The sequence below is a fragment of the Aythya marila genome (genome assembly GCF_965140915.1).
Source record: "Aythya marila genome assembly, chromosome: 2".
NCBI lineage: Eukaryota > Metazoa > Chordata > Aves > Anseriformes > Anatidae > Aythya > Aythya marila.
Window position 1 is genome coordinate 27232252 of NC_139043.1, and position 27461 is coordinate 27259712.

General features: G+C 37.9%; 1 protein-coding gene across 1 annotated transcript in view; it reads left to right on the forward strand.

Moving 5' to 3' along the window:
• UMAD1 (UBAP1-MVB12-associated (UMA) domain containing 1) overlaps positions 1-27461 on the forward strand; it is an 80060-nt gene that overhangs the window by 41673 nt on the left and 10926 nt on the right. The window contains exon 3 of the mRNA XM_082754848.1: positions 18529-18614. Coding sequence (XP_082610974.1) covers positions 18529-18614 — 86 coding nt within the window. The remainder of the gene's footprint in view (positions 1-18528; positions 18615-27461) is intronic.

A 27461-nucleotide genomic window follows, 5' to 3' on the forward strand; every position in this document is an offset into this window, starting at 1 on the left:
TATGCAGTCTTATTAATGTGAAAGTATCGTTCAACAATTACTAAAGAGTAACTCTAAAATTAAGTAAAAAAGTACTTCTGTTTAACAAAGTTCAAAATTCATGCTGAATTTAACTGCTTGAAAGACAATTAAAAAAATGGAAGTGGCAGAATAACTTTGTGACAGGAGCTGCAGTTAAACCCTTGTAAATCCTTATTTTTCTTAAGGACAAAACTTTTCTATTAAAAATAAAATAAAATACCCAAACAGATCAGTTCTGTGCCATGGAATATAAGGTTTTCAGAAAATAGTCTTTCCTTTGAAATCTTTGTTTGTTTGCAGATAAACATTCTTTCTCTTCATCTTTCACAGTGTCTTTTTTCTTTACAGCAGAGACTAAAAAAAAATCTTTAGAAGCAATTTACAAACCTGCTAACCTCTTCATATGGAGTATATTGATTTGTGAAGCAAAACCCATCAACCATTTTGTTTTCAAAATGCTGAGGGTTTTTTGTTTTTTTTTTTTTTTTTAATACTTAAAAGATACCCAGTGGTGGTAGTTTATTATCCTCAGTTACTACTCTCAGACTACATCTTAAAAGCAACAAAAATTTTAGTTTTGCTTGAATTTAATTTTGCTAAAATGCTGCAGTGCTATGTATAGCCTAAAAAATGTCCTCATTAATTGGCAACACAAAATCAAAACTTTTCTAACTCCTAAAGATAAAAAGAAAAGTAAGATAGATTAAGGTTTTTTTTCCTCCTTTTCTGTGCTAAGAAGACAGTATTCTGAAGCATTGTATAATGCAATGTATAACGTATAATGTCTACAGTGTATTTAACCTGGTTTGTCGTAATCTAGCTCAACTACAATAGGAATAAAGACAAAATAAATTAAAGACAATATTTTAAAGAAAATTCCCCAATGAAACTCAACTTTTTTTTATGACCTAATTTGCCCCACTTTGACTTTAGCAAGATTGTTTTATTTCATATACTGTAGAAAAAACAGGTAAGTTCTGGGAGTGCAAGTGATCAGGCGTTGACTGACATTTTTTCTTCATGAATAAAATTATGGCTTCTTTCCATCATTGTGTTAACATATATAAATAATTATTATATCTCCCTTGAGTTATCGTATCACTGAATATGGCACTCAACAGCATCAGTAAAGATCGGCTGATGAGCAGTATCTCTTGGGTTATTTTTTTTGTTTAAAGTTGAGCACTGCTGTTCCTATTTAATAAATCTGAAAACTTGTTGTAAATAATTATTAAGGGCATCTCCAGGAACCCGTGGGGTGTGTGTGTGCATGCTTGGGGGAGGGGTTGTTTTTGGTTTTTTTTTTTTTTTTTTTTTTTTAAATTCATAGAGGAACACTGACGTAGAAATCAAAAGTCCAGACTAAAAAGAAAACACTTGTTTCCAGAATAGAGGAGACCTTTTTTCTTCTTCGTCGTCTTTTCTTTTCTTTTTTTTAAAGTCTTTGACAATTTGGGAGTAGTGTGGTTTGTTTTTATTGTGAAAACTCTCAGGAAGAACAATTCATAGTCGGTGCCATTCTTCCCAGCTGAATGGTGCTCGGTTTGTGAAATGGAGCAGCTGCGGTAGTTTTAGCTTGGCTCACAAAACCATTTGCTTTTTAATCAAGAACTTCAGATTCTGCAGTGGTTGTTCATGATGGAGATGGCCAGCTCTGCCCTGTGAGACAGCTGTAGTATAATTGAGACAGACTATGTGAAGCAAATATAAATGCCGAATGGGTGTCTTAAAAGCAGAAAACTGTTCACTAAACTGTTACTGAATTTTTAAAGGGTTGAGAAGCATTTATACAGAAGGGAATTTACTACATGATGAAACATTTTACATAGAGAAATGTTCTTAAATATATTGCATAAAAAAGGGTTTAAGTCTTCAGCATTAGCATGGAAGTTATAGCATGGAATAATAATGCAGGTTTTGGTGACAATGTGTGTGTACATAACTGCACACCAAGAAATGTTCCACATTTCCAAAAACTTTGTTACAAATACAGCTGAGGTCTCTTTCTTAAATTGTCTGGGATGTGTTGTTTGTCTGCATGGCAATACTTAATGCATGTTACACTTTAATACATATGCTTATTTTAACAAATAATGTTGCTTGTATTTTATCAGGTGGAATAGAAGGCTACTGGAGGCACAAGGGGCAGTCATTAATCTTTAGTGGCAGTTACGGCAGTTACACATTTAGAAGAACATTTTGAAGCAGGTTAAGTACAGGGAAATACGTGTTCCATCCCCTATAACGTGAAACCTCAGACTGACAGTTTGTTTTAGAAGGGAATTTTCTAAATAGCAGTGTTTGACTGAAACAAAAATATCTTGTTTCGGATCACAAATCAGAAAGTGCTGCCCATGTGAAAGAGAAAAGAAAAAAAAAAAAAAGAGAAGAAAAAAAAATTGAGTTTTAACATTTTGTAGTAATTCTATAGCCACAGCTAATAAGTAGTTTGAATTTGAAGTGGCCAGTTGTATGTTTCATGCTGAACTATACATTCCTCATATACGTGACCAGTTTGCTATGGATCTGTGGTTAATTATACAGATCAGAGTGTTTCACTCTTTCCAGACCATCTATTTCATTCTTTTGATGCCTTTTACATAACATTTAGCCTAACTTTAAAAAAAATAAAAATAAAAATACTATTTCCAGTTGTATAAAGGGACCCCTGAAGATAGCGGTCCTTGCGGCAGATACTATCTTGCTCCTCTATGTCCTCCTTTGTTTTCAAACACTTTGTCCCATTTTATGTTTCCGATGTGTGCAGTCTCTAACCTCTTTGATGCTGACTAATTGGGGAGGGTGGGGAAGACAATGTAAAAGGGTTAATCCGTTACACTGGTATTAATGAGTCAGCTGGATCCCTGCCATTCTCTCTTTTCTGGTTCACTTAGCACCGATTATCACAAATGACACTTAGTTTTGTGGGGAGCAAGCTGGAAGGATGTCAGGTAAAGCAGACCTTGAACAAGAACAGCCCTGGTCTCAGGTTAATACAGGTAAATATATCCATGCCATGTGGGTCAAGATAAGAAAATAATCCTGTTTTCCTGCTGGACCCCTGGGATCAATGGGAGTGTTGGTAGGGCTGGGATATTTTAAGCTTACACATGGTAGATCAAAAAGTGGTCAAGTTGTGCTCTGAACTCCCTTCTCTGATGTGCTGCTGGAGGCTCTGGCTGTGGGTGTGCTCACCTGGCACCGTGTTAGAAGTCAGGTGATGAAAGAAGAAAGTCACTATTTGCATAGCAGTGCAACTATTTGCAGGGTCTGTGCAACTGAAAGTCCCTGTCTTAAACCCAACATCTCTTGTAACATATTAATACAGCAATAATGTTTCTATGTTCTATCCTGAGCTTTTAATTTATGATTCTGGGAAAGTAGTAAAGATATGCTAATTCCAAGATGTAGTGTGTTTTCATTACTTTTGATTGCAACTACAACAATAAACTGATTAAAGCAGCAGATGGGGAGAAGGAAGTCATGCTTCTGAAGGCTTTTGTAGCTGTTGCTTTTTACAGTGCTTTTTATTAATTTAGAAGCAAATTCAAGCAAGGCAAACTCCGAATCCCTGTCTTATATGTATACATTGGAAGAAGCTTTGAGTCCAGACAAAGCATCTGCTCCTGTCCCCTGCTGCTTCTGGCTTGGATCTTCCCATGATTAAGGCAGAGATCCATGTTCACAGGTCATTCTTTCACTGCAGGCATTGTTTTGCCTGCACTGATGCCTAAAAGGAAGCATATGCGGGGCGGCAGCAATTTGGGATGGACCTCAGGTAGCTAAAGGGGGTGGGGGCATCTCTTGTGCTCTGAAGCATTTTCTTCTCCCCCCAAATCTCTTTAGTGGCTGGGGGCTGTGGAAGCATGCTCACAACCCCCCTCTGAACTTGCTGTCAGTGTAGCAGAGCTTTTCTCCCGACTGCAGCCTTTCAGGAGGGCTGCCTAGATAAGATCTACCCTTCGAGCTGCAGAATGCTGCAGGAATCAGCAATTAGATCATTTACAGGAGTGTTTGACTTCAGATCCCTTCATTTGGGAACAATTCTTCCAATTTAGTCACTGGATGGAAAGACACTTCTCTGCATATGGAGCAGGTGTATAATTTAGGTGCCTCCTTCACACCTTTTGAAGAAGTCTATTAGCAGTAACAGTGTGGTCTCCTAACTTAGGTGTCTGTTGAGCTGTTCCCTTCCCCTTAAATGAGCCCCAAAGTAGTCTATACATTTGTACACCACACCTACATTTTAGCACACTCAAAACAGGCATGGTCTTCTATCTTTCAAGTTGCCTAGAAGTTGGAGACTGGTTTTGAGGCCTTAGTTCCTAATTAATCCCTTTAAGGCAGGACAGTAAAGCAAACGACAAAAGCTTTACAGTTAACTACTGTGGGATATCTCAAAGGCAAAATCCTTCATGTCATCTTCTCTCGTGTCTGATCTTAGAGTTACTCATCTTAGAGTTGTTTGGCTAGTATTGTTTTTGAGAGAGAGGATAATCTGATTTTGTCAGCTTGTTGCCACCCAAAATCAAAGGTGCTACTTTACTCCACTTCAGTGGATCTTCCTTTGCCCCCCAGCTCCAATGTTTCCTGGACTTCTTTGTGAACCAGCTCAATTCTCAGAAAAATGTTGTGAAGATTTCTGCTGGGTTAGGTCGCAGGAAGGGCAGGGCATTTGAGGGTGAGGGAAGAAGAACGCCGTTCCTCAGTGGCAGCAAGCAATTCTGTCAGCTCTCCTGGTCCCACAGACCTTATCCAAGCAAAAATTGAAGATGACTGATCATATTGCACACAGCAATAGCTGCTCTGTTGAGGAAATCTCCCTGTCTTAGGCTAGCTCTGTATGTAGCTGGGTTGATTTTGTGGCCTCCTGATGGAGGGCCAGGTCCTTCATCCCACTGCAGACTCTGCAGGCTCGCCATTTGATTTTCTGCAATTTTGTGAGCTGTTTCTCTTCTGGGTTAGTGTTGTGTTGCCCTAGCAAAGGGAATTGGCTCAAAGGGGTTGAGTGATAGAGCCAGGGAAGGGAAGAAGGAAGACAGAGTGCTGAGAAAAAGGGAAGAGTGAATGGAAACACATCCTTGAGCATGGGTGAGCTGCTCGATTACCTCCTAGTGTCTCATGGGGCAGTACTATTCAGGTGCCTGCTAGTGAGACTAAGAAGACAGCAAATTCAGCCAGCAGAAAGAGACCTTTTGGATTAGAGAGCTGAACCGAAGCCCTGAGGAACTGGACTAGTCCCAGAATGGATGAGGTCAAAGGCAAGAGCAAACAGCCCAAAGCAAAGAGGAAGGAAGGGCCTATACACTGTGGCAGCACTGAGTTGGCCCGATGGCAACCATGTGTGGTATGTGTCCTGTGGCAGTGCTTGTGTTTGTAGGCCTCTGGGCACTCAGCCTGTATTCCTCACCTCCTCTTAGAAGGAGCTTTGTAATTATTTGCCTTCGAGACAGATGCCGTGTTCTTTGGCAAAGAAAGGAGTATCATTTTGAGCTCATGGCCCTTGGTTTTATTTTTTCCCCTTCTATTTTTTGTCACATACCAGGCTGCAAAATGATTGTGGGCAGGTTGTGGCACAATAATTTCAGGTTCCAAAGACAGGACATGTTTCCGAGTAGAGTACATGTAATATGATAACTTCATTATGGAAACTGAATTTGGTCTTGTTTGGGGAAAATCATTAATCTACCATAGCAGCTGCCTATCAGATACAATTGTTCAGGCCTTTGTGACCTAGAAATTCATCTGCTAGTCCTCAACCAGTTGAATAGGATCCCTTTGTGTGGGCTGGGTTAGTTTGCTGGCTTGTTTTATATGAAAACAACACAGTGATAGTTTTGGTCCATGCTTTTCTCTAAATGAGTACTGAATTCAAAATTAAGTTGGTTAGGAATATGGCTAAAAATGGGAAAGAATATGGCTGTGAATGTTTCGGTCTCAACTTTGCAAAATTCCACATCTTCAGGGTTTACTTAAGTGCATCCTAATCAGAACTTATAAAAGTTGCATGACCTTACATACATTTTAAGTGATATACCAACAAGAAATAAAGTACTTGCCTGGGCTCTTTGACCAAGTAAAATTTCAGATTTTCCATAAAATTATTTTGCCCGTAATAATTCTTAAAGCCCATTTATGTAAATCCTGACAGACCTGTCATCCAGACTAATGTTGTTTGCTTCAAGAGGTGGCTCCTTAGACACAGCGATTCAGCTTTGCATGGTGGGTGTTGACTTGTCTGATTCCCAGGGGCTGCCAACACAAAAGCTTATGCAAGTTTCTCAAGAGGATAAAGCAAAAGATGGCTGTGCTGTTGACCACTTGGGAGGGAAAAGGGGAAAACTAAAAATACGTATTTCTCTAATTTCTTACATCCCACTGATATCCGTATCTGTTCTGGAAAGAAAAAAAAAAAAAAAAAAGAGCATTTCCTAATATAATAAATTGTTCATTTTTTTTCTGTTCTGGTTCAATGGGCTGAGGTGGCTGACAAGACCTCAGTGGGAGTCACCACAAAGACAACTGCAGGAGCAGCGGGGCATCGATGGGACCAGGGGAAGAGGCAGGGCTGCTCCTTTTGGCAGCACTGAGCTGTGAGCCTGGCTCAGCCACGGGGTGAAAACTCACACTTGGGTAATAGCGATCGTGCTACAGATTGAATGATACTTCTTCAAATAGCAGCCAGACGAGAGTTGCCAGATGTGTGTGGTTTGTTTTTGTAGGGTGGCTTTGGCTGTTTTCGGTGTGTTGGGTTTCGAAATAGATACTCAGTTTTCATGCAATGACACAATCATTCTGCAGAAAAGTTGCATGTATTGAGCATACCTGGGAACTTGACGTTGAGCAACTAGGTAAGCTGGAAAAATTTGTACATCAGACTCTGAATCAGTCTGCCTATTGGATTTGGGGGAATTTAGGGGCCTTTGTACTGCTGAATCTTGCAAGCTTGACATCCTGGGACAGCTTCATCTTTGAGCATTAGGATGTTTTTCTCATATCTGGTAGCCCCCTTTAACATCACTGACACATTGCCTTGCATCTCGGGCTCCCATAAGTCTGACGTTCTCTGAGAACCCTGGCTGCAGAGCATGAAACCCACTGCAGGTCACCCCACCAGGTCCCAGGGGCTGCTGGGGAGGTGCATGGTTGCTGCATCAGGAAACCAGAAGTGCTGCTCGTCAAAAACTGCCTGTCACCCTTTGTGCTCTTGAAGCTCACGCAATACTACGTGGGTTCCTTGTCAATGGGTTTGGACAGTTGAAATGCTTTGGTTTCAGTTGGAAGATGCTGTTTCCTTGCAGAGTTCAGGGAAGGGATTAATGTACAGTGTAGGCATAACTTGGTATATATGATCGCTGCCATCAGGCACTTCCACAGCATTAACAGTTGGTGATAAAAGTCAGAGCCGGCTGTGGTCTTTGTTAAGTTTCTCCATGCATGATAAGAATACAGTACAAAGCCCTGGTAATTTTATTTTAATGAAAAATTGAAATACTGCACATTTTTTTAAAGTAATTTCTTCCTCATTGCTTTGTGGGCAGTGTTAATATCACTTTTTTTGTGTGTATGCAAATGTTTGGACGTTTCATTGAACAACACAAGCAAAAACATTCCAGCTAGACTTTTTTGATCTGTTATCATTGTAAACAGATATTTTAACATTTTTTTCTTTTAGACTACATAAACTATGCTTTTCTGTCTCTTCAGAAATTGTCACTTTCTCTCCCCCGCTATTTCTTTAATAGCTTCTGCCTTCCTTTTAGTATGGTTTTAAGGAATTCTGCTAGCGTTTTTTTGCTGATGCTTCAAATTTTCACAAATCTATGCCATTCTGTGTAATGCAGAAATGCAGTTTGAGGGCCCAAGCAGTGGTTAGAAAGTTTTTAACATACTTAATCAAACATACTAAAAATCTGTGAATTTTTGATACTATTTATCCCATTGTCTTTAAAATCATGTAGTCTACTGATCATATGTTAAAGTGAACATTTCCATGTTGTTTACCTACAAGTCAAAAGTAAACAAGAAGTTCTATGCCGTAGTTTCTTCTACAAAGATGGATTTAAAATAAAGTTCCTAGAAGTACTAACCCTACTTAAACCACAAAAGTAATCGGAAAATAACACTTTAATCCTACTTAATCCACATTATTGACCTATGTGCTCTAAATAAATAAATAAATAAATAAAAATATGCAGTCCTTTAATCATCTGTATGAAGCTAGTTATTCATGAGAGAAGTCTGATCCAAAGATTAGCTACTGTGCTGTTTTTGCCATTTCTGAGGACGGGTTAAATGGATTCATGTTTAATTTTTTGAGGAGACTGCCTACTTGTTAACCTCTTTTGTTAGTTTGCTTTTCAATGTTATTATCTTTTTCCTAACATTGAAGTAAATCAGATGGTGGTAGCAATAAAATGAAATTAATATTAGAAGCCAAAACTAATATTTCAAGAAGTTTTGGAGTCAGAGATGCTTTGCTTGTTTCATTAAATAATGTATTACAATTGCTTTTGGATGTAAGTTTTCCTTTTTTATATTCACAATCTCTGTAAAACAATTGTAAGTGTATTCAGAAACTTGTGTTTGTTAGTATGCAAACTCCTAACAGAGAATTTACACTTCTTTTTAGAGGAAAGCAAAATATGCTGTGCTCTAAAATGTCATGCAAGCATATGTCTGAAATGCAAAAGCAGAAAAAAGAGGGGAAAGGAACTTTGTGAGCCAGAATATTTATAAGCCTTGTCTAAAGCACATTGGACAGAAGCTTGGGTATTATGACTTAACTTCCGCATCAGGTGTATTGGTGCCTGTGTGTCACACAGTGTTACCGGTGCATAGATATAACTTTATGTGAGTTGTTTATGTTTTAAATTCATTCTGCTTAATTTTGTTTTGGAGTTGAGTGGGGGACTGCCACATCTCTGGGACCATGGTAGTGCTCTGAATTGGAAGTGGTGAAATATTCAGAGAATATTTCTTACAATTTTGTACCATAAAAGTTACCTTAAATGAGTGTTCCGTCCTAGGTATTAATTCTTCTTCCAGGAGGCATTAAATCAGCTTTCAGAGTTTCTAGAAGACTTAAAAAAAAAAAAAAAAAAAAAAAAAAAAAAGTTCTTAATAACTAACATGAATGTCCTAGGTAGCTGCTCATGCAAGGCAGAATAAAACATGATCCGTGGAATAGGGGAAATGCTGGCATTCAGTTTCTCAGCAACCTCTTTGCTTAGTCCTACTCCTCTACAATAGCCATAGCTATTTCCATGCATTGTTTAGGGAGTTTTGCTTCTTGCTTTTCCCTTACCATCATTCACAGGGACCAACCACAGTGATATTTGCTAGTTGTGCTACCAGCAGGCCAAGAAGAGCAGAGAGTGCAATGGGTTTTTCCTGCAGATGATTATATTCTGTAAAAATCTGGTTCTTCTGTATCTGTCCAGTTTGAACCACATTTGACAATGTTTTCCTGTCTTCTCAGGGACAGAAGAGTGGTGATATAAATCCAATTCCTTAGGAAAGCTTAAATTTACATTTACATCAGGTTTTCTAACATAATTTGCATTTATGTAGCAACTTTCACATGCAAATATGAGATGATGAGCACCAAAATTTTTGTCAGGCAAATCATTTCAGTGCATGCTGGCCTTATTGGCATGCAAGTTCAGTGTCTGTCTGAACAGGCAGACCATGCTGCAGATTTTTAAGTGCTAGGAAAATGTTCTTCTGTCCTGACCAAAGTGGGGTTCAAAATGCTGTTTTCATTCTGGCCCAGATTGCCTTCAGAACCACACCATGAATAAAATGGGTGGGAGCCTTAACCTCACAGTGAAACAAGTATAGTAAAATAAACTTAATTTCATAGTGAAAATTTGAGTGGTATAATAAATGTTTCTTTCTGATATAGGTTTTATTGGTTAGTGGAACTAGTAGCAAGGAAACGATACTGCTAAGTGTTTCTAAGGGGAGGTTGCTCACCAACAGTATGCTCTGTGAGATCTGCTGTAGTCTTCAGTGAAGTTTGTTGTTGTTACTGTTTCCCCATAGCCTTTTGCCACTCATCAGGAACTGAAGAGGTAAAGACTTGTATTGTTCTAAGTTTAAACTTCTTATTGTCCTTCCAATTCAAGTAAGAAAATGCAGGAGAGATTGTGATAATCGTCTGCCATATCATTCAGTTAAGCAAGAGACATAGAACAAATAAAGGCAAATAACATTATCTTTACCTCCCTCCTTTGAAAAAGCAAACAGGATTTGTGAAAAGACTGTAACCTTAGGAGAAAGTCTGGCTTGCAAACTGAGGCTGCTATTGCAGTTGCTGCATACCAGACTCACCATATAACAAAGTTGGATTGTGCTAAGTCACTACCCAGGAAGCAGATTTGAGCTTGAGATGGAAAGGAAAGAGATAATATAATTTAAGTCTAAATTTCTTCAAATATATAAAATTTTAAGGGACTTCTTGTTCTATTCTTAACCTTAACACACAGCCTAGTTATTCTAGGATGGTTGAGCTGGTCTAGATGACCATGACAGTAAATTCTCAGTGATTATGTAAACAGTAAGTCTAAAGGAAGAAGAAACTAATTTAAAAAAAAAAAAAAAAAGGTAGGTTAGATGGCTTACTTCCCCAGTAAAGTATGATTCACTTGGGCTTAGGAGGTAGCATTTGTTTTGATGTGAAGAGAAGGGGCTTTATTGACAGCTAGAGTGAATGACAGGAAGAACTAAAGATTCTCTAGGAATGTCAAGAACTGCAACCAAATGCATGTGGAGACTGGCATGTGGCATCTAATCTATGCCTTCCAGGCAGTTCTGTAGATTTTTTTGCAGGGGCAACATTCATGAAAAATGCTAACACGTAATAGATATGGTGTGACTTATCCATAAAGCAGTAGCAGTAATAGTAACACAGGAAGAGTAGTGAATAGTTGTGAAGTTCTCCCTTAGGCATGGGCAATACACTGATAACAAAGTATGAAAGGTGTGGCAGCATATAGGGTAGTGAATTTGAGAATGGGATTTCCAAACAGCAAAATGGATGAGTGAAGTCTGCTGAAAGTGATGAGGGGATTCGGTGTTCTTGTGGGCCACTTAGAAAGATTGGTAGGAGAGCATAATGGGGAAATTACTTACATGGAAGCATAAAACAGAATGGGATTGATCCTCAACCTTTCTTTTTGTTTGACATGGAAGTATTGTAAGTTATTTAAAAAAAAAAAAAGAAAAGTAAAACTTCATCATAAGGGGGAAACATAACAAGTCATTAATGAATGAATTCTACAGCTTTCTTTGAAATGTGTCTGTGGGTTGGAGGGATCAAATAGTAAAGGGATAGATCTAAATGAGAGCTGAGAGGCTGTGGAATCTGCATCTTTGGAGACTTTAAAAATTCATCTGGACAAGGACCTGAGCAACGTGGTTTAACTTTGAAGTTAGCTCCACACTGAACTGGAGATTGGGCTAATGTGACCTCCAGGGATCCCTTCCAACCAAGATTTTGTTGAATATTTCAATTAATCAGTTTTCTGAAAGACCTTACCACCCCTAAAAGAAAGCCTGGTAACTGCAGGGAGAGGGAATGCTTTAGTCTTACTGAAGTGGATGATGGATTGGGTTTTAAGCTGTAAGATTCCGTTGTTTTAGGATCCAGGAAAGCTTTGAAAGAAGTCAAACTTTAAGAAGCTGGATATAAATTATAAAAAATAAAAACACAGGAGTAAAAAGCTTTTTGCAAATTTATCAGTATGTAGATCTGTAATACTGAAACTCTACAGGAGATACATGAGAAACTCTTGTAATGTTTTTTCTGTTGCCATCGTCGAAGAGCTTCAGCTTGGAAAAAAAAAAAAAAAAGTCTGCTGGGGAGTGTTTGATCTGTGGTCTTGATAGTGGGATGTGGGTTGAGAAGACTGTGACATAATTGTTTAGCAAGATGGAGACTCTGCATTAAGATTACCTACAGAAGGAAGGGATGCCAAAATACAACCGGGTGGAAGTTTGGAGTTGCACACCTATGATCTTTGGTAGCATGTGCAGAGGTTTGGTTTACTGTTCCTCTTAATAAGGACTGGACGTTTTAGCTTCATGTCTGCAAATGCAAGAACATTTATGATAATGTTTACCTTGTTACATTTTCCCCCCTTCCCTTTTTACAAATTTGAAGAAATCAGCCTTTCTGGGTCCTCACTCTGCAAACTTTATACAGATTTTCTCATGGTTCATCAGAATAACTAGGGTAGATACTGGTAAGTTTTACTACTGCTAAAAGGTTCATTTATAGGACCCCATAATATCCAGCCATAAAAGCACTGTTAAAATTCCACATAGGGCTGCCGAAACCTTACTGTGGGCCTGCTTAGACTAACACAGACCTGTGCTTTAGCATGGGCTTACTCAGACTTCCTTCTCTTTTACCCATATGCAGTATAAACTCTTAAACTTTTGTTTTGCTGAAAATTGCAGATGTGGAGATTCTTTTTGCTGATATATTGGATTTTTAGGAGGTATTATTAGCTTGTTGAAATGAAACTGCTGTTAATATGAAAAGCTTTAATATGAAACCAGGATGAAGTGACCTGAAACTAGGATGACCTCATTGTTTTGCCAACTATACATAGAAGCTAACGAGAGTTAATGTATAGGTTGCACAGCATTAATGCTATACAAAATGGTAGTCCTACTTTAAGAAAAAAGAACCACCCATCCATCCATGTCCTATCTTATGCATTGAAGAGGACAGCACCTGGTCGGTGCCTTATGTGATTCAGGTGAATCAGTGAGTGTTATGTTAATCTGTAATGGCAAGTGTCAAATCACAATTTATTCCACTTTGCTGTATTTGAATACAATCTGTGTTCATTAGCAAAGATTTCCAAAGTTCTGGAAATAGCTGTGTTCCCTGGAACCACCCCACCGCAGTCCACAGCTCGCTCATTGGGCAAGTGGTGCCTGGAAAAGATATATGGAAATATATACATGGAAAACATCTTTGACTGATATTCTGGAGTGGCAGCTCTGCACTATTCTTTGGTGCTAAATGTGGCTGTGGACTCTTCTTAAAAGCAACTGCAGCTGTTGAGACAAGGTTTGAGGATGGAATTGGCAGGGAGGAAAATAGCAGCAGCTTGTTGTCCATTGCTGATTGCTCGTGTGTTGTGTGCACAGAGAAAGGAGAAGAGGAACTTTTTACTAAAAAAGCTTGGATCTGGAAACCAATGGAAGTTGAAGTCACCGGAAGCTGCTAAATGAGGCTGTGAGAAGAGCAGGACTGAAAAGCGATACTATCAAACCACACTTCTGCACACAAGCGAGATTGTAGGCAGACCTGAGAGTCAGATGATTGGAGGGGAGAGGGAACTTCAGTACTTCCTAAACACCTCCCTAGGTTGATAGTGTTATAGTGGTACAACTGTTGATGAACTGAAGTTTGAAGTTCTGTTAGTGACTTAAACTTGGTGTGTCTGTTCCTTCTTCCTTATCTGAGGGAAGGAGGGGAAGATTTATGAATAGAAAAGAGGGGCAAGAAACGGCAATAAAACCTTTTTGCTTCCATGGCGTTAGCTTCCCCCATTTTCAGATCCCACTAATCCTGTCTTCAAACTGTTTGCCTTTTTGTTTCTAAGCAGAAGCCAGGATACTACTATCCCGCCATTTTTAGGTAGGATAGAAAAAGCAGTGACAGGCAAGAAATAGTTAAGGAACTAACTAAAGTATAATGAAAAATAACCGTCTTCCTTTTGAAGCTGAATATGATGTGGAAATTTGTGTATTTGATATCTAGTTACTGCTTGCTGTGCTGCACATGGTTTACTTTCTCACAGATTCTTGCACAGAGCACAACAAATGGCAGACCAAGTTACAGAGGACTTTAACATGTATTTACAATTCTTTTTTCTAATCTGAGGGTACGATAGACTTTTAAATGCTGTCTGTTGATCAAGAGACTACACAGCTTGAGGATGACAAAATGCTGGAAGAGGAAAGAGTATAAATAGAAACCCCACTTCCTTGTTGAGTAGAAGCCAAACTTGTGGTTGAACCTTTATATACAAGAGTTTGCTGAGGTCCAGATAGGAAGGTAAATGCCGATTTTTGAAGATGCCAAAAAATCTGAGGTGGGGCAGGGGGGTGTACAGAGTACATACTGTAGACTAGGCTGCGTTTTTCTTTCCTGGGCAACACCTGTCTGCACCTCATGGAAAAAGAAGGTGCCAGTGAAGCTTGGGGAGTGCTGGTGCAAATCCAGCACCAGCTCAGCGGAACGAAAAACCTATCTCTGACCTTGGAGTGCAACATCATTCATTTGGACCTGCAAGAGGCTTCATGTAGCTTAAAAACAAGACTGAGGACTTGAAATACGTCTTCATCTGGGCAGTAGGATAAAAGTCTACTGCTCTCCTTTCAAACATAAAAATATATTTTCATTGATAAGTAAAGGAATTTTTTACAGGAATGAGCGTGACTTTTTTTCCTGATAAATTCCCCCAGTGATGTCCTGCATATCTGGATTATGCGACTGGTGTTTGAACCACATTACACTGCACACAGCATCCCTTCATTTCTAATTCGTATGTTCTCTGAGTAGTGTATGACATTTTAGGTACATGACTTCATTTTTTAATAGGAGTTTTATGACTAAAACTTTGCATAATGCTTTTAAACCAAGGGATATATGAGCCAGGAATCTAATTGTCTTGTAAAATGAATCATTTTGCCTGTTATCTCTTAATTAAAATACAGCTTTAAACTTGCTCTAGTTCAAACAAATTAATTCAAGAAATCTTATAGCCTATATTTATACAGGAGGTTAGGCAGGATGATTACAATGGTCCCTCTGGCCCTGTGAACAGATTTGCTATTCAGTTCTGATGAAAGACTGGACCGGGGGGAGGGAGGCGAGCTGATAGCCCTGTCGACTAACGTTATGTGCTCTTGATTTTTTCAGAGCCAGATTTCAGTTGCTTAGTTTGGCAAAATTGTAATTACATACCTATTTATGTCAGGATTGTGTACTTTTTTTTTTTTTTTTTTTTTTTTTTTCTCTTTCCATTAAAAAACTGCAAACCTGGGAGTGTAAGGTGTTCACAGGAACCCATCTGAGTTCCTGCTCCCAAGGCTGTCTGTCTGATCAGCATTTACCTTTATCCGCCTTCCTAACATCTCAACAGACAAGAAAAGAAGGTCGTAGGGCTGCAGCAGAGAAGAGTAAAACCAGATCGGAAGGGAAAACATTTAAGAGGCAGAGACTGAAGAGGGAAGAGAAACCTTGAATTGCACTGAAGGAAGAGATTAGAACTGAGGTCAATAGGAAACCAAGGCAAGCTGAACAAAAAATTTGGGTGTGGTGAGACAAGATGCATCGGTTATGGCAAGCATAATAGGTTGGGAACTGTTGGAGCTGGGAGAGGCTGGGATTGGGGAGGTACGTGAAAGTCAATTTATCACTTGGGCTAGCAGAAACAGAGTGATAATAATGTTGATTAATCTATTTGGATATTTGAGAAAGGAAGCTTTCAAAGAAGTACACCAAAAATATTTTTTTTTCCTCTAGAAAACTATACTATCCAAGCGGATGTCTTAGGTAGCTTAGTGTGCAGCTGCCTATAACTGCTTTAATTCCATTAAGTCAAATAATACCAATCTATGTGAAGATTCATGGGTTATCTTTGCATATACCTGAAAATCTGGGAACATGTTGAGGTTTTCTCATTTGCATTTTTTTTTAACAAGGAGATCTGCATTAAAGTTCAGTTTACAAAGTCAATTCAGGTTGTGAAACACCAGATACCATGAACTTCCCACCTGTGGGAGTTGGATGTCAAAGTTCTAAGTCAAAAAAATGTTTAATTTCTCTCCCAATGAGCTGTTCTTATTCCTCGTTTCCTGTGAAGGTTTTTACATTTTTGACCTTTTGGTCCAGATTTCAAGCAATTATTTCTTTTCATCTTGAGGAAAACCAATCATAGGAAAAAAAAAAAAAAAAAAAAAAAAAAGGATATTCTGGATAGCACTAACACATATCAGTTAGGTCTTTTGTTTCTTCGAATATAAAAACTTTCAAGTGCTTTTTCAGGAATAGTATGTAAGGATGAGGAAGAAGAAGTTGGTTCATGTGTTTCTTAGATCTCCAGTGTAAGTCTTTCAGTATGTTTCTGCATACTCCCAGCTTTACCCAATAAGAGTCCTCTCACTGATTTCTGTTACCTGTCCCTTTGCTGCAGACTGGCTACCCAGCCCTTACACACTTGCTTAGCCTTTGTCCAGCTAGCTGCAGTCTGCTTGCATCTTCACAAGTCTCTGTGCAGCCAGTATCTGCCTGTTCCCTTGACGAATCATGATCTCAGGGAGGGGTATCCTGTGTTTTTCCTCCCGCATCTTTCATAGCGCACAGGACTGGGAGGGAATACAAAAGGTCATTCATCCTCCTTGTCTTGGCAGGGCTGAAGCCATTCATAACAGATGTTTCTTCAGCCTCTCTCCGCAGCCCTTTAGAGGGGGACATTCCACTACTTCCTGAAGCAGTTGATCCAAGCGCTCAACCAGCCTCACTTCTGGAGAAGCTGATCTAGCCTCAATTTGCTATGATTTCAACTTGTTTGCACTCTCATCCACAGCAAATGTACCAAAAATATGTTTTATTCTCCTCTTCATACATCTGCCAACTATTTTCACGCCTCTCCAAGTTTTTGCAATATTTCATTGCAGATGGCATTTACAAGACCTCTAATAATTTTTCTTTGCAGACTTCTACTTCAGTACATATGTAAACTAATTGGTTGACATGATTTATTTTAATGGCAATTACTTATATCATAATCTTATAGGTGCTTACAAATTTCATTTTTCACAGTGTCATGAGGAGGTATTGAAGATGCTCTGACTCCCCTTCTCCTGTGTTCTCTTCCCACTTTTTTTGCACTTCTCCCCTTCCCTCACGCATTTATCTTTTTTTTTTTTTTTTTTTTTTTTTTTTAAAGAGATGCTATGAATGCAAGTACTTTGGAGTATTTTATGGAGAGAACTACAGGCTAACTGAGAAGCATTTTTCAACTCCAGGAAGGTTCTAAAAGGTGTAGACACTAATGAAGTGTGTAGGCATTAATGACCTACAACATGTATTTACTGATGATGCTCCTGACACTCTTGACACTGTTAGGAATTATCCTAGAGTATTAAAACAAACCTGATGACTAAACACTACTGCTAGATTTCATAAGGTACTTTTCCAAATATTGCAGTGTACCCAGGGGTCTGACTGTGGGTCCTTGGGGGTGGGTGACAGCTTGGTGCAAGCACACGCAGCTTCCAGGCTGACTGGGAATGGGCAGAAGCTGGCTGCTGTTCACTGCAGCCTCTGCCAGGTGCACCACTTCTAAACAAACCTCTGGAGAAAAGGGCACAGGAAAGCCAAAAACACAGGCTTAGCAAAGGAGTTAAGCTACAGTAACTCAAACCCCTTCATTTAGAACTGTGGCGGCAGGACTTTTTAAGAAGACAGGCTTCCAAAATAATCCATTACAGAAAGCACCATCAGTTCAAATAAAAATAAAACCAGAATGACACAACTGAATCTTTTTTCATCTTTCTAAGTTGTCTCTTCTTACCAGCTATTTGCTGAGTTGCACTAACAGCATAAAGAGATAATCCACAAGATTTTTACAGTTTTTTGTACAACATCCCACAGTCAAAGACAATTAGAGAAATAAGTTAGATTTTTTTTTTTACCATATCTGAGAAACACTGCTTTTTTGTTTTACTGCCTTTACATTTTTACTAAAATTACTGATGTAACTTCTCTCTAAAATAAACTTAAATACTCTGCCTCTAGTTTATTGCTGTGATCTACCCATCTTAGATTGGTACCAGCTGCAGCTTTTGGGAGATCATGTCTCAGCTGCAAAATCCTAGAAAGAGGTAGCCACGTCTATGCAATGGGATGAGGTTAATGTCCAGCCTGCCCAGTAGTCATTTTCCCTTTATGGCCAAAACTAGGGAATTTCTTTTCTTATGCTGCATCTCTTTTTTGAAACTTGTGCACAGATATCTCCTGTACAGAAACTAGGTTGTAAATGAGGATAGAATAACCATGCACATGTCCTCCTAGCTTGACTTGGAGAGACATGAATGATGCTTGTACCAGGTATGGCCTTTGCACTGCTACATCTCCTTTGCTTGACGCTTTGCCATTATTAGAATTTAATGGCCAGTCCTAAGTGTTCAAAAATAGGGGACCCCTTTTTTTATTATTATTTTTTCTTTCTTTTTCTTTGTTTCTCTGTATTTTTCACTTTAACAAATTGAGACAGATTTACTCCTGGTTTTCACAGACCACTACTCAGTGTTTGTTTTCTCATGTTCAAAACTGTAAAATATAAATATAAACAGAGTTCTCCCTTTCCCAGTGAATTGTACTATTTGGTTTTAGGGAAACTCAAGGTCTTTTCTTACTCCCTATAACACATGAAGGATTTTAGTGATTTAATAGGTATTTTCTTTCTTTGCTAGGTGAGACAGCTGATGATCAAAACAGAGAGTCAAAGGACAAAACTTCATTTCCAGAGACCAGACCGACCTACAGCCAACCTTCACAGGTAGGAGATTAGGTCTTTACTCATGCATGCTGAAACTTTGATAGCAGATCATTTGAGAAGTATGAATGAGAAGGAGAAGGTCTCAATACATTCACAGCCTCTGCAGACTAAGTGCCTACTCAAAAAAGAAGCATTACTAGTAATTAGATGACAATACTGTCAAGGCCACCGATACTGATTTGAAAAAGAAACAGTAAGAAGGGAAGGCTGGGCTGTGTGCTATTGCTGTTAATCTTATTTTTATATTTAAGATTTGAAAACATGGAAATGTAGCTGGAGTGTTAATGAATTGCATACAAGTATTAGTGTAGTGAGCAGTGATGGAAATTGTCAAACGTTTACGTAAGTTATTTATTTCCCCAGTTACTGTTATATGTTACGTGTTGCAAATGTGTGAGTATAATAGACTGTCTTTATTGTGTATTTGTTTTGTTTCAGTACTGTGTGGCTGTAAATCTGGACTTCTTTTTCTTCATCTGGTTTATTTAATATTTAATCTGTGTATGCCAAAAAGGGCTTTCCAGAAGATTTTTGCATATGGTGTACACGTATTTTTCTTCTCCACCTCCTCTGAAAATGTTTTTGCAATGAGTATGAACCTGTTTTCCATTGCCGTGTAGTCCTAGATATGTGCAAGATAACTATAAAACATTTTGTTTGTATTTTTATGCTTTTGTGGTGCCTTTTTTTTTTTTTTTTGCTTAACCCATTCTTTCTCTCTCTCTTTCTCATATCTAACATTGAAACTAACAGTGTCTCTGTCTCTCTTCTCAATGACATTGCAATATATATTGGTAAGTTCCTTGGTATATCAGAGGTGTGTGCGTTGATGTTGCTCATTTAAGAATGCTCAATGTGTGTGTGGGTGTGTTCTAGAGCTCCATTTTTCATTTGTAAATTAAAAATTGGGCCTGACACAGAAATCTTTCATTCATCAAAACTTTAGTCTGATTTCTGTATCTATGCACATCTGAGCAAGGTGTTTTGCCACTGAAGTCCTGCAATTTTGAAGCACTAAAATGCATTGGTATTGTTGTTACTGCACAAACGTGGTTTCCCTTAATGTGGTGTTCTTGCTAGGTATGGTGAACTGATGGTCATTATAGCATCCATGGTTTGTTCAGTTCTGTGGAGCTTCAGAAAACAGGAACTTGTAGAATATTACAGATTAAAGTTTTTATGAGTTAGAGAAAAGAAGCAATTTTCAAAATAAAAAATCAGATTTGTATGTTGCAAAAATGTTTGTACAAATTGACAACATCAACTAAGATACATTTTAATTCCAGTCTCTGGATTTGGGTGTTTGGACTTCACATTTACTCAAAGGAGCTCTCAGTTTCTCAAATTAAATGTAGTAACTGAGGATCATCAAATGAAATGGATAATTTGGGATATTAGGAAAACAATATTTCCATTTGCAGTAATGCGTATGCTTTTATAAATTTGTGGCAGAAATCTACCAATTTAGCAAAACTGGAAAAGCATTGTATTACCTACTCAATATGTCATTGAGACATAGAACATTAATTGAAGTAATAATATTGTTAGCATTAGAACAAAAATCCTTCATAAACACAGTGCAGTATGTTAAAAGATATTTGTTCGACTGCAAAGTAGTACCAGATATTTGTCGTGCATAGTTGAACAGAAAAGTGTTTAGTTCTTCAACTGAATCTTTCAGTTTCTGGAAACTTGGTTTTGTTTTTAAATATTATCTATGTGACATTTTAATAGATGTCAACTTTGTGGAACATGAACAAGTGCTTTTAGAAATGTGATTTAAAGAAGGATAAAGTAATGCTTTGTTCGTGGGTCACTTCCTTAGTCAAAAGGGAAATGAAGCTGAGGTTGATTTTTGAACAAAATGTTTTCTGGAGTATTGTTTGTAACTGTCATTGTCTTTGGAATTTCCCACTTACTTAGGTACTACTGGAGTTGTTTTCTGCACAATTATTGAATTCTCCAATACATATTTCTGTATAATATTGCTTACTTTATGTAAACTACCGCAGAAATAAAAGATTGGAACAAGACCATCTTGCTGCAGCTAGCAACATTTAACAGAACCTCCCTTAAGAATTGCACTCCCAGCACTCTGCATTGTTTTACGAGGTTTTCGCATTGCATGTAGTGCTGTCAGAGGAACTGCAGATATTTAGAAACTTGTAGGAGGAAAGGTGTTTTCAGTTTAGTCTCAAAGTTTATCCTTTTGCTGCAAGGGGTGGGAACAGAAGCTCCTGCTTTGAACAGTCCCATGTGGAGCATCCTCTCCATCGCCAGCGAGTAGACAGAGGCTTGGGAGGGTCATCTCCTGATGCCAGGTTTGTCCTAGGGAGACGGGTCATCCTGCAGGCTAATGAGTGCTCTGGGCCTAATCAAGCATGTACGATCCCACTGAAGTTGCTTCAGGCTCATGAACTAAAAGTTAGACGTGCATTTAAGTGCTTTTCTGGATGGGGGCCAAAATGCTTAGCACTCTACAGGACCGAGAAATTAGTCTCTTTGTGACTATGAAATGCAAAGCTAATTTTAACAGTGCAACACCATTTGTAATAGAAACAGATATTATGGTCTTATTTTTTTCATGCTTGTGGGTTTTCCATTATTATAGTACAATTTCCAGATAATTCAATCTTTATCTGCTTTCATTGGGAATTTAAGCTTATAGATAGTAACCAAATGGAAAGGTTTGTTTTGATATATGAAGAGTGCTGGAAACTCCAGTAATGTGGTGGGGTTATTTTTGATAATGAGCTATTCCATTGGTAAACCAAATTAGCGCAACCATATTTTTTTGTCCTACTGTGAAAGCAATTATGTAGCATATCTATTAGGAGACATAAAAAATAATTTTGACAGATGGTACGGCTGTGAATTAGGATTTATGAAGATTATTGTATGTCTGGTGTCCAGGGCACCTGGGATTATTAAATTGATGCAAGAAAGAAAAAAAAATCTGATAATAGCTGCAGTGTTTTGCATCTCCATACTGTCACCTTAAGAAACAGCTCGTGTTTATTTGATATTGCACTTCTTGATAATCTGACATGCGCTCTTTAGCCAACAGATGTCAGCAGATTTAATGGGTGGAAACTGTCCCTGTAAGTGCATTAAAATAAACTACCAAAAATGAGAGCCATGTTTAGATTGTAAATTAAGATTTTCCTCTCACTGTGTATTGGTTTTTGGTTTTCTTTATAGTCCTATTTCTCCCTCAAATACTTAATTGCTATTGCCTTCTATCTAAGGAGCTTGTTATACATTTTCTAGGGCAAAAGAGAATCCTCCAAGGGACTGCTTAATCCATAATTATCTAATTTATATGTTGCTGTTATAGCCACTCTTAATTATATACCTTGCTGTTATACTTATCATTGTAGGACATAGCTTTTGTTATGAATTGCAGTTGTTGTGTTATAGTTCTTGTGACCTTTCTTTGCATAATTTGACACTATAAACTGAGAAGTAGCAGACAGAAAGGACATGTTTCCTGACCTAAATTTAAAATTATCTATGGCTTTCTCCATATAGACACTACTGTGCACTATTTTGGCTGAGTATTCAAATAAATTAGAAAAAAAAAATATACCACAATGTGAAGAGAATATCTTCATTAAATTGATCTTTTTTAAAGCTCTGCTGTTTAAGAATTTTGAATAGATGTAAATAACAACTTCTTTTGTGTTTGTTTTGGGGCCATACTTTTCAGTTGGGAAAACAGAAATATCATAAGATATAAAGTACCAGGGAAAACATTGTGCAAGTTGTAAGTGCACAGTATAAAAATGAAGGGAAAAAAAAAGACTTTATTGTTACTTTTAGTCTTCTACAGAAATTAGTAAGTACTGCTGAAGCTGATAGACGTTTAAGATCTCCTTTTGGGCAGATCACCTGGCAATCATCTGATAAAATTCCAGCACATGAATAACACTAATGCTGCCTTGTTTTCTTTTTAAATATATATATATGTATGTATATGTGTATTAATTAATCAGTTCTTCCAGACCTGTTATCATCTAGTGTTTACTAAAGCTTGGCTGGCATTAATGTTTTTACAAGTTACCAGAGAAAGAGATGCCAACTCTTAGGTTATGGTTCAGAAGATTCCAGATTTAAAAATTCAGGAAGGATGTTCTGGGTTAGATTTGCTGCATCATTTCAAATTCCCTACTTTTGCTTTAGAGTAGGTGGCTGATATTTCAAAATTATTGGCCAACATTTGTAATTAGTTTGCTTCATTTTGACAAATTTTAATGTTTATAGAAAATGTAACAGCTAAGATTAGCAGATTAGGGGTTTTTGTTTTGTTTCTTTTCTTTCTTTTTTTTTTTTTTTTTTTTTTTTTTTTAAAAAGCCCTCTTAAAATAGGATTCTAGTTGTGGCCTGGTTAGATTAATTGCTTGTCATATGTCATATTAACTACAAGTACTTCTTCACCTATAAAGCCCTTAAAGCAAGTTGCTCCATATTTTCTCTCTTCTTACAGTAATCACTTAATGAAATTATCCACTCTTAGAAGGGAATAAGGCTGTCTGCATCAGGTCATCAAGCACACACTTTTCTCTGAATGCTGGTACCTTCAGAAGAAGGTCTTATGTTTTATTCAAATGTTATGTATAAACTGTAGGAAGTGAAGTTTTTACGTTAATTTTAAAGGAGGTGAAGTTTGCAGTATTGGTGCTTGCAGTGGACACCTTCTTTCTTAGCTCTCTGCATCCTTTGCATGTATAGTAGGTATGTAGCTGACAGGTTTTTGGGGGACCTGCATTTACCACACAGCCCTAGGCACAGACTGAGAGTGCCTACAGAGCAGAGCTGCCATGTAATAAGAAGGTTGCGGTACATGGTTGTGACCTTACTGAGAAAGAAGGTAAATAGCCCTGTCAGCTAAAAGTCAGCAATGACATTGTAATAGATATTTACTTCATAGAGCTTAATTACATTGTAATGTTCATATTGCTACCTGTTTGATAATTGCTCAAAATACCTAAGAGTCTTAGGAAGACCAAAGACTTAGGAAGACCAAGGAAGATCTCCAGAACTTGCTGACCAGTGGACTTCTTGCACTCCATAGTTGGGCACCTTGGGGGTGTGTGGGTGTGTACATATATTATGTATACATACATGCACGTGTAAAATTTAAGCAATGTGATTGTCCATGAGAAAGACTGCTTATACACATCACAAAGGATAAGTTACTGTGGCCTCACAAAAAATATCGTGTGAACTCAGATTCAAGCAATCTATTGACCTAGAGTCAACCAGTGAGACCTGGGCTTGTCTTATAAGAATACCACCTTGTCTTATAAGAGTACCACCTTCAGAATTTTTTTTTTCAATTCTGAAGTGAATAGTTAGATTCATTATCTGTGTAATGTGATATACAGTTGGGGTTACATCAGATACTTAGCAATCATAGTAACATCAAGAAGGCTATGTCAATGGTCTTTTTTTTTAAGGGAAGTGTTGTATTTTTAGATATAGGGAACTGGAGTGGGAATGGAGAGATGTGAATTAACGTGGTTGCCACCAGCTTCCTATCTGAATTCATCAAAACCAGTTCATTTTCAAAAATGTAATGCAGCTTTCTTACAATGTGTTTTCCTACAGCAGTTTGCAAGTTAACTGCTACTTGTAACATCATCCCTTTGTTTAACATATGTTGAGATTTCATTATGACAAGAACTGAGGATGCTTAACCTTCTTTTAAGAGACTTGAATGTCCTGCCTGGTTAGCAAATATTTGTAAGCAGAAGCCAAGCACCAACACGGGCATTTTGGATATCCCTGCCTCCCACCACCATGCTTGGGGAGCGCGGAGCCACTGCTGTGATCAGTCTGTACCACTGGGGAGGCTTGCACAGCACCAGACAAAGCCACCTCCTGTAGGGAAAAAGTGGCCCATAAGCATCATTGTTTACTTACCTTGTCTACTGCCTACAGATAGCAAAGTATATGCCCACATGGAGAAGTTATAAAATAGTAAAATCAGCCTGATTGGCAGCCTCTTCATTTGGAGACCTAGGCTTTAGCAGAGGCACGTGTACTCCAACTAATGACCAAGGCACATGTATCCAGAAGCACAATTCGCATATCTCGCTATTTAGTTTGTGCAGAGACTTGCTATATGCTTTATGAAATTGCGTGCTTATTCGGTTACACTTGCTGGTTATTTGTAGTAGGAGATGCTCAAATTAGGTGCCCAGATGTTCCCACTCACATTTTTTAGCCTTTGTCTAATTTTGGAATCTTCTGACTAAGTTAATCCCCGGATAAAACTACTGATTATCCTGTATCTCTTGCCCAAACACATGCGGTTGGACTAAAAGCCAGTAACGCTGGTTCACTTTGCTGCTGTCAACACATTGATCGGTCAGTCATCCTGCCTCTGGGAGTAACCCTTCTGGGCTTTCAAAATATTAAAATTGATCTAAAATACAATGTAGATCATACATCATTTGATGAGACAGCATGCTAATATAGCCTGATGGTACAGTGATATTTACAACATGATGCATTAGTGTAAAATGGTGGCTAAAAGACTGTGGTATAGGGCAGCTTATTAATAATTACTCTAAACACCACGTAAGGAAAGTAATAGTGTTCTTAGGTTAGTCTCACTGTCACAAAACAAACCAATCAAACAAACAAACAAAAAAAACCAGCAGTACCCAGTCCATTTTAATGGAAAGGAAAAAAACACACAAAAATGCCTCGTTTCAGTCCAAAATGCAAGGTTGGTAAGACAGGAATATGTTTTTCTGTACTTTCCATCAGTGTGGTTTGATAATTTTATTGATTATTTCTTCGTAATGTGCTACTGCTTTAATTTCAATCTTAAAAAAAATCCCCCAAAACCTCACCACTTCTCATCTGCATCAGATTTTTAAAGGACCCTGCACTGGGTAGCATACAGTCAAATTTTGTTCTGAAGTATTTTTTAAAAATACAACAAGATAAAATTTGTTTGCACATTTTTGTTTGTTTGTTTCCACAGTGTTACAAATTTTAAGAATACTTTTCTAGTGTTGTGATGCAAATAGGAGATCTACTTTCTAGAAAAACAAGTCTATTTTAAACATTAAAAAATTACATTTCTTCCTTTTTATTGTGGTTCAATTGTCTTCCTTCCACAGAAAACCAGGAGCCTGCAGGAGGCCTACATAATTGAAAGAGGTGGCCAATATTTGTTTATTTTTTATTTATTTATTTATTTATTTAGTGCTTTTCTGCTTTGAGAGTCATCTTACTCTTATTCCTGTGTCTCAAAAGCCTAAGCAGTAAGTGCTGAGGACAACTTAGTCTTTGTAATTAGTGTTCGTAGATCCAAGCCTGACAGACTCCAGCTCCTGGTAAGGTCTTTGCTGACGGTGCTCTTGATGAGTGCTCCAGCTACACGATGTGTATGGAGGAACTTGGAGTCAAATATCTAGCCTTCCTTTCTCTTATTTCTCACTTGAATCTCTGTGGGGAGAGCAGGTAGAAAGTTGCATTAGGCAACTTGCCTAATTCACCACTTCAGACTTAGAACATTTTTAATTTTGAGAGAGAATGTAGTGCTACTCTTGCCACAAGCTTGGGTTTATATATATGCAACAGGATTAAAAAAAAAAATAACTCAGAACAAAGCACTTAGTGCAGTGATTTTTATGCATACATCTGCCCGAGGATCCATTTATATTCTTCAAGACTGAGGAGAGAGATTGCTGGAAAGATCTGGGGATTCAGTTGCCAACTAAAACTTCATGAAGAACTGCAAAAACATTGGTTGCAGTTATCACTGGAGCAAAGCTTCACCTGGGTTCAGACTAGTAATTTTCTTTCCTATAATAGCTGTAACCAATTAGCACTTTCAGAAGGCCAAAAGACCAAATCCAAGAAAATTTTGCTCTTGCTGTAGATGGAAGTGACCCATCTGTCTTTTTCCTCTCACTGATGCTTACATTCTAGGGAGACATTTTCTGGATGTCTTTACTACTGTGACAACTCAAGGAGAGATTTACTTTTCTTGTCAAATAATATCATCATTTTAACTTCACATTTAGGCAACTTTTCCCAGTTGGTCCTATTTGCTGAAAAAATTACAGATTTCTTTTGTGAAACCGTGTTGGCCAACTATTTTCCTACTAGTCTCTTATTTTCATTTGACTTTTCTAGGTTCTTTTCTGAAGTAGACAGCTTTCTCTCCCATTCGAGTCCTTGGATTTTCATACATTTAGGAGTAGAACAATGAGAATGAAGTGTTACCCTCTTTTTTAGAGGTTTTGCTCCACACCCATCTACCATCTCAGAGAAACTGTCATCTTTCTTCTGTCACAGTAGATTACTGTTTTGGAGCTTCTACGGTAGCAGGGGTTGGGAACAAGATATGGAAGCAGGGACTCAGTTTGTCTGAGCTCCTCCCATTCAGGATGTCACATGCCCAAAAGGTCTTAAGGTTTTATTTATTTTTTTGCCTGGAGCAATATAGAGAAACTCAAATCTTGTCGCTACAAGTGACCTAGAGATAACTACAGTGACTAAATGTAGCTGATAAATTAAAATAGGTAATTTAACTAGTGTTTATTTAAATATACAATTAATATTTTACGGGAAATTCATTTCTTAGTATGTTCTCTGGCTCTGTCAAAAAGATAAAATATAAACTTTGCTCCTGATTTCAGCCCAATTAGAAGAGTATTTTTGGGGGGATAAGTAACATTGGCATTCCAGTTGCTCAAAAAATACTGCTCCACATACAAAGAATTCATTCATGGCTCAAAGTTGCTTCAATAGATAACTGAATTTTAGCAGTGCATATCAAAGATTTGTATTCCAGCAGAAATTAAGGTAGCAGCAAAATAAATG